General features: G+C 32.7%; 1 protein-coding gene across 1 annotated transcript in view; it reads left to right on the forward strand.

The window, feature by feature from the left end:
- Positions 1-14,926, forward strand: part of heca (hdc homolog, cell cycle regulator) — an 86,072-nt gene that overhangs the window by 34,123 nt on the left and 37,023 nt on the right. The window contains exon 3 of the mRNA XM_070649684.1: positions 1,465-1,561. Coding sequence (XP_070505785.1) covers positions 1,465-1,561 — 97 coding nt within the window. The remainder of the gene's footprint in view (positions 1-1,464; positions 1,562-14,926) is intronic.

Here is a 14,926-nt window from a genome sequence, read left to right on the forward strand (position 1 = left end):
AGAAAAATAGACACAGCAGCAATGATTGTTCGAATTGGAAATGACAAACACACGATATCCATTATCATAAACATGCACAAATAATACACACAATGTGAGCTCTTTTATTGATATTATTTTGCCGTTTTTTTCTTCTTCTTATTCCTTATCACATTCACTTTCATATCAATGTCATTAAGATTTAGGTCATTCACATAAATATGCCTAAAATATTGGCTTATTTTTTCCGGTTTCTTATTCCTCAATTCCTCCCCCCAATCTCTTTTTCATATTTTTTCAAGAAACTTCTTGTCATGTATGTATCATATTAGACATGGCCCAATGGCAATAAAAATACGAATGTAAATAAGTGAATAAATAATATAAAGTCTCTATGTTGTTATTATCATCCCACAATAACTACTTCAATGTATCGCTATTTTGGATGTCGACAGAGATGAAAATAGTTGAATTAATGGAGTTAATGGAGACAGCATAAGAAAATAGGCAGCAGCAACAGAGTGAAATGTAAATATTTATTTTGTTGGATGGGAATTTTTTTGGCTTGAAATGAAAAAATAATAATAATTTTTTTGTTAAATGCTTAATGAAAAGTTTTCGACAGGATGTCGCTGCCTATGAGAAGTATTTTTGTGATGGGATGATAAATTCTTGTTTTGTTGATAATTTTGGAAAGTTTTTTGGTCCTGGGGATGGGATGGGGAGGTGTAGGAGGAGAGTATACAGGGTTGTTGATTAATTTGGAAATTTGTAGCTGATAACAGCTTTTATTGGACTTTTAGAAGTTATTCTGGGTAATTGTGATGAAATTGTTCATCCTTGGGGTCATTCATAAGTGATGTCAACTGGAAATCACTCATTTAATTGCATTAGCAACTGTTTGCTAATTTCAACAAAAACATCGACTCAAGACATTCAATAAGACCCCCCAATACCCCCTGATTCACTCAAGCATTATCCATCTTCCTTAATGCAAACCTAAATGAAACCAATTCAATGATTATGATAATAATGTTGATGATTATATTCGCATCAGATGATGAGATAAATAAGATTTCTCATCATTTATGAATTTAGCTGATGGCTCAGTGAATGTTAATCAAAAAGCTGAAGCATAAATAACACTGAATACGGAATTGAAAATGATTTTTTTTTTGAAGTGACTTGCTAGAGCTTCTGAAAAGTTCTTTTTTTGTTCTTTGTATTGTGTTCAGTTTGAATGGTAAACAACAAAAGATTGGAGAGGATGAAATGATTTTATGCAGTATATGGGAAGCATTTTAAGAGATTGGGATGAATGGAAGCTTTGAAGAAGGATTTTGGGACTTTAGACTGTTCCTGAATATTTTGAAATTTCCTCAATTTTAAAAACATTAATTCCACAACTTTTTGAACATTTTTTACACTTTTTTACTTAACAAACTCTAACTAACCCCCATAAATTTCCATTTTCTCTCATTACAGCACAACATGTGGCTCAAATGGTATTTTCTCTCGCCGATTGGACTTTTCATTGTACAATATTTTGCCGAAAGCACGAATAAATTCAATTGAAGTTAAGGTGAGTAATTATGAAAAATTTTTTAACACCCTCGGTTCTTCTATGCGACTACAAATTGCAATTATTGTCGAAAAAAAATAAGCAATTTAAGTTTTTCGAGCGCAAAACTTTTTTTAAGTTCTTCTTATTTTTGTGAGAATTTTTCACATTTAGACAACAAAAAAAAGAAATTTTTCCTTAAATAAAATTCGCCAGAAACGATATTTACAGATGGTCTGATGAACTGTCTGTTTCGTCTGTCTAACCAGTGCTGAATAATAAAATTTAATCAGCTCCATTTTTGAGCCATGCGGAAAAAAGCTTTTCAAGCTTTTTTGTCACGCCAATTTGACCGATGAAACCGTCATTAATTAATTTAACATTTTTTCTCTCCCATGTTGTTGATGATGTCTGCGGATGTTTGGGTGTCATTGAGATGAAATAAATTTAATGTTAAATTGTTGGAAATTTCATTTTCGATTCGGGTCATGCATGTAAATGGTGAATTAAGATTTTGACTTCTTGAGTGGGTGTTTGAGATTTATTGAGTTAAGCACAGAATTGGAGGAATTAGATTAGGATTTTGGGTTGTTTTTGGTGGAACAGCTGTGATTTTTGGAGGTTGTTTATCTATTATTCTAGTGTTCTGTGAGTCTAGACAGCTGTAGAGGTATACCAATCATATCGAGCCTTTATCATCAATTCTAACTTGGTATATTAATAGATTCTGAATATATCCAGCAATATTGAGTCATATCCTACAATTATCACGACCCAATACCCTTCCAACACTCAGCAACTTCCACATCGTCGCCATAAAAATAAACAGCCAGCACAGTTTCTGTCAAATCAGATATTTTCGAGACAGTAACCAGACACCCACCCATATAATACTGAATATCGATAACAAGCAAAAAGTGTTCTGAATATATAGACATATAATTTAAAATTCATTTGACCATTAACGACTGAAACAAAGAAAATAAAAATGTTGAGAGACATGAGAGATATTGTCTCAATAAATATAAACACTTTAATTTCATGCTTCGTTAAATTTCCTCCATCATGTTCCTTCTTCAAATTTTCATTTTTTTTTTCTGTGCAAGCGATATTAAAAGAAGAAGATAGGAAGGAAAAAAAGGCGATATTAACGATTTCCAATGGCAAAATAAATTGTTCAATGCTTTCGCATTATTCTGCTGTATCTATTCTTATATTTTTTGCTTGCTTGAACGCGGTGGGTTATGGTGTGCGAGTCAGGGTTGTAGATTATGTGGGAAATTGAGGTTGTTTGTGAGTTAATGGAGATTATTTGGGTTTGACTTACTTATATGAACTTAATATCACATAATAGACAGTTAAGGCCTTCAAATGGGTCGATATAGACACTATAAAGGAGTTTACAGCTCCTGACTCATAGTCCATCCCTCAACCAGCCCCGAAACTCTTACACACACGATAAAAGAATCATTTCTGATAAACTAAGCATTTTTCTATAAACCGTCTACAACAGATAACATTTATAAATCCAGGAAAAAAGAAACAATAATAAAATATCGAGCAGATTGAGATCATCAGCAGAAACAGAAATAATAATATTTTATATACTTTTTTTTGTGTATTGTGTATTCTCTGTCAATTGTGAAAAATGTGGAAAAGCTGAAGTGGAAAATTATTAATGAAAAAGGTTCCGACCAAGAAAAAAAGAAAGTGTAAGTGGAGCTTTCTTTTGGCTATGCTGATGAAAAATTATGTACATAAAAATAAGCGCTTGTTTCCACAAAAAGGTGTAAATTTTTACCCGCAGCGCTTTTTTCTCCAGCAACAGAACAAGCACCAAATTTTCCATCATCACCTTCATTACTGATGTATAATATTTCGAATTCACTAGCAATTGAGATGTGGGAAGAAGAAAGATGAAAATTTAATTTTTGTAAACTCGCGAATTGAACATTTGATACTGTGAGGTGTGAAAAGCGGATTGAGTTTCGTGGGTGTATCAAAGGATGCAGCTTTATGAATGGAAAATTACTTTATGATGCTGGGAAAATTTATTAAATGGGTTGAAGAGTTCGAAATTGATATTTTGTTGAGTATGGCTTGTTTGTGATGATTTAAAATTACTAAATTGTGTCCTAGATGATCAAATTTAAACCTAGATGACTAAATCTAGTCCTAGAAGATGAAATCTTAGCCTAGATGCTCAAATATTATCCATGACAATCTAATCTCAACCTAGATGCCCAAATCTTGTCTTAAAAGGTCACATGTTAACCTAGAGGACTAAATCTTGTCTCAAATGACTAAATCTTAACCAAAATAACTAAATTGTATTCAAAACTACCAAAATCCATCCACATCATCCCGAATCCCACCCTCAGGGTGGTTGACGTTGAACATTCACGAAAATAACGACCCACCCACCCAATTACCTCCAATAAAATAAGACATTTTGTGCATTATGCATCCATAACTAACAGAACTAATAACATAAAGCACCAAGCAAGGATGTAAAATCATTTCGTGTAAACGAGAGAGAAAGTTTAATTTATTAGATTTGCACTTTATAATGTAAATTCTGTCGCCTTTTTCTTCCCCTTCACGTAAAGTGAGACTTTTATGTTTTTTTTCATTCTGCTTCTTTTAAACAGCGAAGAGGAAAAAAACTCCTCAGTTCACTTTACCATGAATGTTTGAGTAAAATTTATAGCTTTAAATTGCTTCTTTATGTGTATCTTTACTATAATCGTTCATCGGACGTTGAGCTCCGTTTTGTTTGTGCAATAAAAGTTTTTTTTTACGGAAAGATGCACAAAAACAGTTGCAAAGTTGATTCATTTTTATGATAGATAACCGTCTGTGTGGGTGTTGCTGGAGAGAATGGTAACAAAAAAAAATTGCACATTGAGTGATTTATTTATGTGAAAATAAATTCTTAAGGAAGCAAATTATGGATTAATTATGGTACTTATGATGAACTTTGTGAACGAGTGTTTTGTTTATTGAAATATCAATTTTGAGAGTTTAGTGAACGGAGGTAGATGTGGGAAGTTTTGTGAGGGTTTTTTGATGATGCTGTTGATCTGAAGTCGGCTTCTCTGGTGTTGTTAAGGGATCATCTAGGTTAACCACTAGTATGGCTTAAGTAAAGCACTTTATGAGGTGTGGCATCATCCTAAACCAGGATTGAAGGCATTTCTCGCTTTATTATGAGGCAGAGACTCTGAAACGCTTGATTAAGCCCTAAAACTACAACTTTACATCCTTAAAAGCATTTTAGATTATGGAAACAGATAGCAAGGCCTTGCATCTAGCTAATATGGCCTAGTAATGCCTTACATCAAGCCATCCAAGATTCAGTCCTTAATCAGTATCTCTTCAGCCATTCTTCAGACGTCTCTACCTCAAATGATCCCCAAATACCCATTAAACTCGACTTTAAGCACCTTAAACTCATCTCATAAAATAAAAAAACAAATTAAATTTCCCTTAAATCAAGCGAAAAACAAACTCAAAATGCAGAAAATGAGCAACGTTTCATGTTTTAATATCTTTTTTAAAAAAAATTCTAAAGCTCACCAGACCCACACAAATATATAGCTAAAAAAAATCAAGCAATGAAGACGTCAAACTTTTAAATTAAAAGAAAACATTTCAAGTCACAACATGATAAAATTTTTTAATGTTTTTAAAATGATAAACTTTCAATAAATTATTTTATATTTTTTCTTCCTTGCTATCATTGCATCTTAAAAGTCACAATCATGAAAGTTTATTTTGAGAGTGACTTGGGGTTGGTGGGAGATGGCAAAAGAAAAGAAATTATTTGAAAGGAAGTGAGCAGAAGTGAAGAAGAAAATCCAATCAAAATATTAAAAAGGAAGAAATTTTATTGAACTTTTTTTTGAATTAAAAAATCCGTCGAGTGTGATGCGATGGAAGCAACAACAAGCTACAGCGTCAAGTGAACTTCTCTATTTTTATTATATATACTTTTTTTTTTTGAGGACGTTTACCTTTTATTCAGTGAAATGAGAAGATGTTATGATGTTGTGGAATATTAGAAAATGTAATGATAAGGAGGACTTGAATATACAATTGGCTGGCAAAGTCTTTTCCTGTTATTTGATTCGGAGGAGGAGTGGCTGTCTGAGAACAATTGGAATTTAAATGCTTTTTGGTGCCAATTTCTGCATTTTCACATTTTCAGGTTAAGTGCTAAGATCAGATGATATCAAAATTCTCTCAAACAGTCACAATGTCTTAAAGCTCATCCAAATCACTTGTACATCCATAAAATTTCAATTTTCATCTTGGGGATCGTCCCCTTATTACGTCTTAATCGACCAGCATCCCTCCATCGTCCTTAATTGCTTGAGATACAACGAAATTTATTCCTCGGTAGTCTCCGTCCTTCTATCCCTTAAGAACATCACGTAACATGTGAACGACCCCTTTAACATCGCGACTAAACTCATAGAGACGACTTTAACGTCAGAGGAAGCGACAATTGAGTCTATTTTGAGGGAAATGATGACGAAAATTTCCTCATTTACAAAACTTTTCTTCCTCATTCTCTCTCTCGTTTTTTCTCATGACGGAAGCGTCAAATGGATTTCTTTTTTCGTTAATGCTTGAGAGTAGCTTGAACCTTTTTGGCTGATAAGGAAATGAGTTTGTGAGGATGATGGAAGTAGATTTAAATTTTTGTGGGTTTTTAAGACAATTTTTATTGATTTTTATTCTAAAAATATTTCAAGCCATAGAACTGGCTGTATTGCAGTCATGGGAAAAACCCACTCGACTGTTGCCTCATTTGACCTTTAAAAAATTATCAAATTCAGTTCCTTCTTATCAGATAAATGAAAAATTCTGTCTGGCAAGAAATCTTTTGATCCAAAATAAGTCAGCATGTATCAATAAATTTCAATATCACCAAACACAACATGATACCATTTGAGAAAAAAAAATCAATCCAGCATGAATATTCACATCTCAATTTCCTATTCTAAAACCTTAATATCAAGAAAAAATCATTGAATCCCTGTAGACACCTTTTCTACATAAATCACTTCCCATATCCGATTTTTTTCTTTTTTATACAAAAATCTTCTATAGACTGATTTGATCCTCTATACACAATAGACACCTGTCATCGACTTTGACTGCTTAATATTGAAATTCAATGTATTGAAAAATTATTCAACTAAAGCTTCTTGTCCGAATACCTTTTTTTGACTACGGATACATATTTGGATTTCCGTTTTATGTAAATGTGTGAAGTTGCAGGAATGGTTTGGGTTTGACTTTGTTGGGATAGGCAGAGCGGGGATATGGTTGATTTCTAATGTCTAAAGAGTCTCTTGAGAGTGTTTATAGGTCTAGATGCATCATTGAGTATCTTGGGTGGGGAATTTATTGAATGACAATTCGTGAATCTGTTCAGAGTAGCTTATAGCTTTAATGACTGATTCCTATTGATCCACAGTGCTTAATAGGCTATAATTAAGCAATTTATCAGGTTTCTGTCCCTAAATCCTTCTACTAATCACTGTTTTTGCTCTAATCATCAACAATTTTCACCAGACAACTGTCCGATCCAAACCCTTTCCAACCCTGTCCAAATTTTCCATTCACGACTTCCTTTTACACACAAAATAAAAATAAAAATTCATATATTCAAAACTCTTTTTATCGCAATTCAAATTTTTTATTTTAAGTTTGTTAGCTGAAGTCAAAAAGAAAAACGAATCGAAAAATGGAATAAAAAGAAAAGTCAAGAAGCAGCAAAGCCAAATTGCTTTTTAAAAGCTTTTGACTGCACGAGAGGAACGAGGAGGGGAGCGAGGAACGAAATGGAGATGAAAAAAATTATTTATAATCAAATATCCTCACAAATATACATTAAATTGCTTTTTAGCGTTCCAATTGAAGTTTGTTGGTGATGTGAGGATGGGGTGGGGTGGAAGATGGGGGTATGAAGCTGCTAGAGTCTATACATGATGTGTAATGAAGGATTAAGTCTTAGAATTTGATTTTTTGATGGAAAATCTATGAGAATGCCTAAAAATAAAGGAATTTAATTCATGCCTGAAGATTTCATAAATTTTTAAATATTTCCTTAATTTTCCCACACAATTCTTAAGCCTTCCTTCTAGTTCGATAGAATTTAGTCCATTGAACCTTCTCAGAAGCTTCTCACCGTATAAATTGTAACAAAAAATTTCCAATTAAGACTTTCACCCTAAAATTTTCATTAAATTCTCTCTAATTTCCTCATTCAGCCTACCGCAATCTTTAATTATTCATCCAAAAATCACCTTTCATTGCCACACGATCCTTGCATAAAATTTAATTAATTTCTTAATTTAACGAACGGCCAAAAATTGCCTCCGATATCATAACTCAAGAAAGTAAAAAAAAAAATTCTCAAATTAATTTTAATTAACATCCATAACAAGCCCCGTAAAGTTTAAAGTAAGAAAATCCACTTGACTACCTTTCGGCTTCATCAAAAAAAAATGTCGAAATTTCCCTTTTTCCATCTTCATTGAGAAACTTTTTTTTTTTTATTCTTTATTACAAAAAATTTCAACTTTTTTTTGGTTCTCCCTCGCAAGGCTGCATGAAAAAAGCGTGGGAAAAATAATCGGAGGTAGAAGAAGAATGATAGCGGAATTTATGAAGGAAGGAAAAATTTCGGACGATAAAAAATGCTTCAAGATTATGCTAATTTCTCCTTCATTCTCTGTGTCTCTTCATTCTCTTATTGAGCAGGAATTATTCAAGTTTTGAGACTTTTGCGCTTAGCAGATTTGAATAATTGAATGCTATTATGTATTGTCGCGGATGTAGAGGGGTTTAGGAAAGGGATGGGAAGATTGAGAATTTGTTTTTGAGGGGTTGATGTGGATAAGGGTAGTCAGGATCAGTGAGAGTTCCCATATATGGTTTATATTGTCGCTGGGTCCAATCCAAGGTATAATTTAGCCTTGGACGGAAAATTTCCACCTTCCAATCCTACCTTATGTTGAGCTCCATCCCCCAATTCCAGCTACACATCCCATAACATTCGGAATTCAAAACATTTCCTTCCTTTCAATTTCATCAAAAATTCTCGCAATTTCTCATTTCTTTTATTTCCATTTCCTCCAAAAGTCAAGCCCAAAATGGTGTGTCATGCTTTAAGAAAAAAAAAATAAATACGTACACTGACGTATCATTGATAAAATAATTTCGCTAGATGGCAATTCCAAATTTCAATTTTCATCCGAAAAAAAATAATCAGAAGCTGCTTATCATTTTTTTTATGCTGGGGGGGTTGATTTGTGCCTTATTTTTGGTGAGGCTTTAATATTTATTTAGGGACGACTTTTAAAGCTTTAAATCAGATTTGACGTAGCTGAGACATGAACGAAGCTATCATTGTAGACATGCACGATAGAAATTGAAAAATCTCCAAGGTCACAAGGGGATGAAAATTTTTTTTTAAGGCTTAACAGATTTTGATTGAAAATTACTTTTTTTTCGTGCGTGCGAAACATCAGAAAATGAGAAAAATTTATTAAGTAGAAGAAGATTGAATGAGATTGATGGGGTTGAAGAAGACTGACTGACTTGAAAGTTCTATTTTTTAAAGTGAAAATGTAAATATTTTATTATTTAAAAAAAATGCTATAAATGTTCAAGCTCGATAGACCCAACTCAGGGAAAGAAAGAAATCTAATTAAAAGTCCTCCACGTGTATCATAAAATCTCACCTAAGTTTTCAGAATTCCTCATTAATGCCTCAACGATATTTTCATCACGAATAATTTTTCAGCTATAGCTTAGAAGAAGTTTTTTTTTTTTTTAAGTAAAGACAAACATTTTGTTAATTTGTGATTTAATTTAAGGCAATAATTGTGTAGATTTTATGGATGGAGGGTTTTTTCGGCATAGATTTATTTTTGGATACCAATTTGGGGTGGATTTGAATTGAATATTTTGAGGGTATGAGGTCATAAGAATTGAGGAAATTCCTTTAAAATCACTTTATTTGGTTGTATGTCATGCATAGCTGTGAATATGTGAGGATATGAATTTTAGGAGATGGTATAGCGACTATAGAAGACTTCCTTGTCGTTGGGAAAGATATTTTATCCTTCCAGATCAAAAAACACCTCAAACAGCCGAGAAATTTAAGAAAAAAGACTTCCTTGTCATTTAAAAATGCATTACAAGCTTCTTAACCTCAAAACACACCTAAAGACCGCCTAACCCACTACACATCTCCTCAGCACACACATCACTACCTCAATCACCTAATAAAATAACAAATTTACTAAATTACACACCAAAAATTCAATAATCGACCACCCAACTATCCAATTTATCCCTTCATACATCGTCACTTCCGCAGTTTAAATAACATTTTTCCATCAAATATTTTCGTTTATTCAATTTTCATCTCATCCAACCCCATTTTTTCTCATTTATATTTCAATAGGTTTTTGAAATGTTGGGCAATTTATTGATTTTTATTAAAGGCAGTGGCATGTATGTCTCTGCTTATCTTTATGATGTTGATGAAGAAGATGACGAGAAATCGAGAAAATTTATACTTTTATGTCTACGTGTGCTGACATGATTTTTTTTTGTGACTTTTGTTATCAAATGCTCAATATTTTGAGGTATGCGCCCTCAATTGTCAATTTTACTAGAAATTGCAAATCAATTAATGTGAAAAATGAGAAAATTGACATTTTTATGCCTTATTAAGTCTCAAGTACCTCTTTGAATCAACAATTTTCTAGCCGACTAAATTAAAGTTGAAAAATTCCTCAACAAACTGCCTAAATTTGCCAATTAAACTCAAAAATAGACCAAAAATTGTTTAATGACGTAAAAAATTAACACTTGACAGTTGGCGTGCGAAAGGTTACTAAATAGATTACTCATGCCGTTCTTCCAACAGTGGATGACTCATCGGTATTTTCTTGATGATAACGAATAAAATATTTTTGTGTGTAGGCCTGTTGTGAAGAGGAACAAAAATAGTAGCTAAGGAATGTCCTTGTTTATGAGTATTTTGAGTATATTTTTATATTTTGTCAGCATATTTTGTGCTGGGTTTATTAATAGACTTGTTTGTTTGATTAAAATTAAATGCAGGCGTTGATAATTTAATGAATTTTTTTACGTCGCTTTCTGACAAAACCTTGAATCAGCCATGAACGATGGCTTTGAATTAGGAATATAGCCATCCAACACACTGCAAGCTTCATTGAGCATTTGCCATTCTGAACTCCCACAAGTCACTTCTTTATTCTTATCATAGATATAAATATTGCATGCATATCAATTTCCAATTTCCAATTGACAACAAAAGAGAATCGGAACTGTATTTTCCCATGGATAAAATCCATTTCCATCTATAACTTACAAAAAAAAGAAGCATGCATTCATGTTCCATATAAAATCCATTCAAATTTATTGTATATGCAATGTATTATTATTATATAAATGTAAATGTCTACATCTCTCCACTCCGTTCGATACATTCATTGATTTTATTGCTATTTTATTAAATGTAAATACACATGGAAGGCAAAAAAGGATGAGATAGTATGGTGAATTGGGTTTGTGGAGACAGAAAGGATCGCTTTTGTGTTGAAAACTTCAAAAAATATATTTTTATATTCACAAAATTCTTCTTCCTGCTCCTCCTCATCCACCGACACTCAATTCATTTCATTCATGCTATTCTGAAGGATTTTAATGTTGTTATCAATTTTTTGATGGTATTTAGAGCTTTTCTGGTCTGAGTTTATGGATGTTTGAGAGATTTTTGGGTGGCATGAACTCAGGGGTGTATTTAGGGGGTCTATGCTCCCTTGAGATGATCAGATTGCGTCTCTAGCCGTAATAGACATGAATTGAAAGTTTAAGCTTCAAAAAATTTTAACGACACAACTTTTTATGACAAAAGTCAAACTTTTCCTATACTAAGCACATTTTCATCCCCCAAAAATCACAAAGTATGTCCGACAGCACATTATGACGTTAAAAAAATCCCCTTCTTTGCCTTCTTATTTGTTAAGGTATTTAACTCAAAAAAAGTATAGACAAGATGATGGTGCCGAAAAGAGTAGGAGGTCACGCTTATCTGATGAACTTTTTTTTTTTTGATGAACAAAAACTTTTCACCATCAATTTTCCTATAGCTGCTGCTGTTGCTGCTTTTCGATGATGAATTAATCTCACTTGCTTTGTTTTTCTGGCTGTTTATCATGCGATCCATCTTTGTATGTACATAAACTATGGAAAAAGTTCTTTACAGTATTAAATATAAAGAAAAATTTCCTTATCGACTTAATTCTTTTTCAAGCGAATAATTAAAAGAAGCAGCAACAAACAGCTTCTTTTTAGCATCTCCGACATAAGTAAATAAATGAGCAGTTTGTAAATCATAATATTAAAATATAAAATTCTTTGTCGAATTTTTTATGCAATAAGAAGGAAAAATTTCTTAATGAAAATCAATGACTGTAAGACATTGCTTTTTAATAATTAGAATAGATGAATATCGTAACAGCTTGTGAATTCTGCAGATGCTCAATAATGATAATGGAAGTTTCTTATTTTGCAGAATTTGTTCAACACTCTTTTTTTTGCTTGTGCTGAACGAAACTTTGTTGAATGAGATTAAAAATTTAGATTGGGATGGGAGTTTTTTTGGAAGGGCTGGATGTGATGTATCTTGTGGATGGTCTTTAAATCTGACAATTCTGAATCATATTATGCCTCAAAAATAAAGATTTCTACTTTTGCCAGTTCAGAAATTGAGATATGTAGCTTTGCGTTCCGTCCCCATCAGAGTTGAGGACAGTTGATTGATTGAGGGTCCACTAGACCTTCTACTCGAGCTGAGGCCTCAGATATCTTCATACTCAGTCAAAATGATGCAAAATTCTTGAAGCTTGCATCCAACCCCTCAACCTTCTTCCCTAAGTCTAGTAAACCCCAACTATAGCTTCAAAATTCAAGCCAGTCCTAACTTCCCACCCCCAAATCATCCAACCCCGACAACTGATACGATTAAATCAGATTTCCATCAAAAACACCCAGCAACAAACAAAAATTCTTCCACACTATAAGAACAAGCGAAAAAAAAAGTATAAAATGAGTATATCCACCCATCCCACGCTCCATTTAACATCCAAAAAAAGCAAAATATGCGAGCAGTAAAATACAACATTGTTGTCGTTTTCTACGAAAAGAATGAACAAAAAAAAAATAACATCCAAAATAACATCATTTCCACATTTCAACTCGAAGAAATCGAAATAGAATTTATATCCGCGTGAAAAAATCCACATGCTATATACATTTTGACATGCCATATGTGTTGTGTAAATGCTCTTCTATCGTCGCGTCTTATTTTTTTGTTCTGTTCTGTTAAAAACAGCGAGGCTAAGAATGGAAATAAATTTTTTTATTCTTTTCTCTCTGCTTCCTTCCTATTTTTTTTTTCGCTGATACTGTTGCTGACATACTCTTAACATTGTTGTTGCAACTAATAGAATAGCGAGAAAATAGTATAAAACTGTTGTAGATGGAAGATGACATGGGGGTTGGTAGGAAGTAATGTTAATCATTTTTTGAGATTTTTTGGGGCTATTTCAGTCTTAAAGACTTGAGGATGCAGTATAGTATGCCAAATCAAGCTTATATGTCTTATACTTCCTCACCTACTTCACTGGATGTAAGGATCTACTGTGATCTAGATAACACCTGAAACTAGCTCTATAGCTGGCTTATGCTTGTCAATTAACCTAATTAAGACAATCCCTAGTAATGCCTTAATACCTAGTTAATCGCAAGTTGATGTACATCCAGCTAAGTATGACATCACATCCAAACATCCCCCCAAACAAGAAGAATGAATTTTATGAGATGAAATGAAAACTTTATGATTATTATTCTGTAGATGAAAAAATTTACATGAATCAGTTGAATGACTTACCTGATGCTGATGCTGATTCTCATTTCAAAACTTATTAAATTTAGATTCTGTTGGATAGATAAGATTTATTGGATTAATCGTGATGAATATGATTGAAATTTATTTATCTCCATCGTCTCTTCTTTAGCACTTCTTATAAAGTTTGAGTTGATAGATTTAAATGAAGAAATTTGTAAGTTGATGATGATTTTTTTTTGTATGTTTTGGTGCTGAAGGGGTTGAAATTTTAATGGAATTTTGAGTTTGATTGGAATATAAAGAGACGAATTTTATTGAATTTTGTCTGGATGGTCGAATGAGATGAGCTGTGCTTGTTGTCATGTAAATTTGAGTTTTTGGAAGTAACAGACTTCATTTTAAGTGGATAATTAAGTAAGCAAGCCTAAAGGTCACTTGATGGAGTTCATGAATCGCAAATGATCTATAGAGTAGCCTGAAAGGGTGCTGATGACCCCTTTGAATACCCACGCAACCAAAATCAAGCTCTTCTTGAATAATTCATTCAATTCTTATCTGCAAAATCTTCACAATAACAACCACTTCGTGAATAAGAGAAGCATCAAGTTCATGCACACATACACACACATAATACAATAATTTCAAATAACATATGAAACCCAGATGCAAAATCAAAGGTATTTTATTCATCTCCCTCCAATTTTTTCCAATTTCAAAATCTCATATCATCTGCCATTCAGCTTGTTTCTTCTCATACGACGTTTAGAATCATCATCATCGTCATCATACATGCTTAGTATTGTGAATGAAAATTTCTTATTTTTTTGACGAAAAAGAGACTTCTGTTTTGTTATTTTAGTCGAAAATGGAAATAACGTGTATCATGTATTTATTTCATTTCACTTCACATACATGCGATAATCTTCCTTAAAAATATATATGCGAACATACATTACATTACTTACAATTTTTTTTCTTGATTTTCTATTTCTTTTCTTATTCGTGGGAAGGAATTTTGGTAAGGAAAAATTGAGTTGAATTTATAGATTACAGTTTGGAGTGGTTTGGAGGGATTGGCGGTTGATGAAGTGGATTCTAGTTTATGAGGAAGGTGTCTAGGGGTTATTGAGTGCTTCGACTAATTTAAGCTGAAATATCAGTGTATATTGAGAATTCTCAAGCATTTAACAAGCTCATAATCAAGCTGAGTTCACATAGACCACCTTGGAGCTTGTTTATGACTATTTTCTGATTACTAGGGACTGCCTTGTGATTGTTTAGTCATCATTGTCTTCATAAGTACCGAATACTACTCTAAAACTCAATATTGACCTCAAAATTCAAGTATTCCCACCAAAATAAGGAATTTTTCTCCCAAAATCCAACAACTCTAGTCAAGTCCCACCTATCCATCCCCAACT

The sequence above is a fragment of the Chironomus tepperi genome, unplaced genomic scaffold (assembly GCF_022539635.2).
Source record: "Chironomus tepperi strain 1889 unplaced genomic scaffold, CSIRO-AGI_Ctep_v1 contig_430, whole genome shotgun sequence".
In the NCBI taxonomy this organism is placed as follows: Eukaryota; Metazoa; Arthropoda; class Insecta; order Diptera; family Chironomidae; genus Chironomus; species Chironomus tepperi.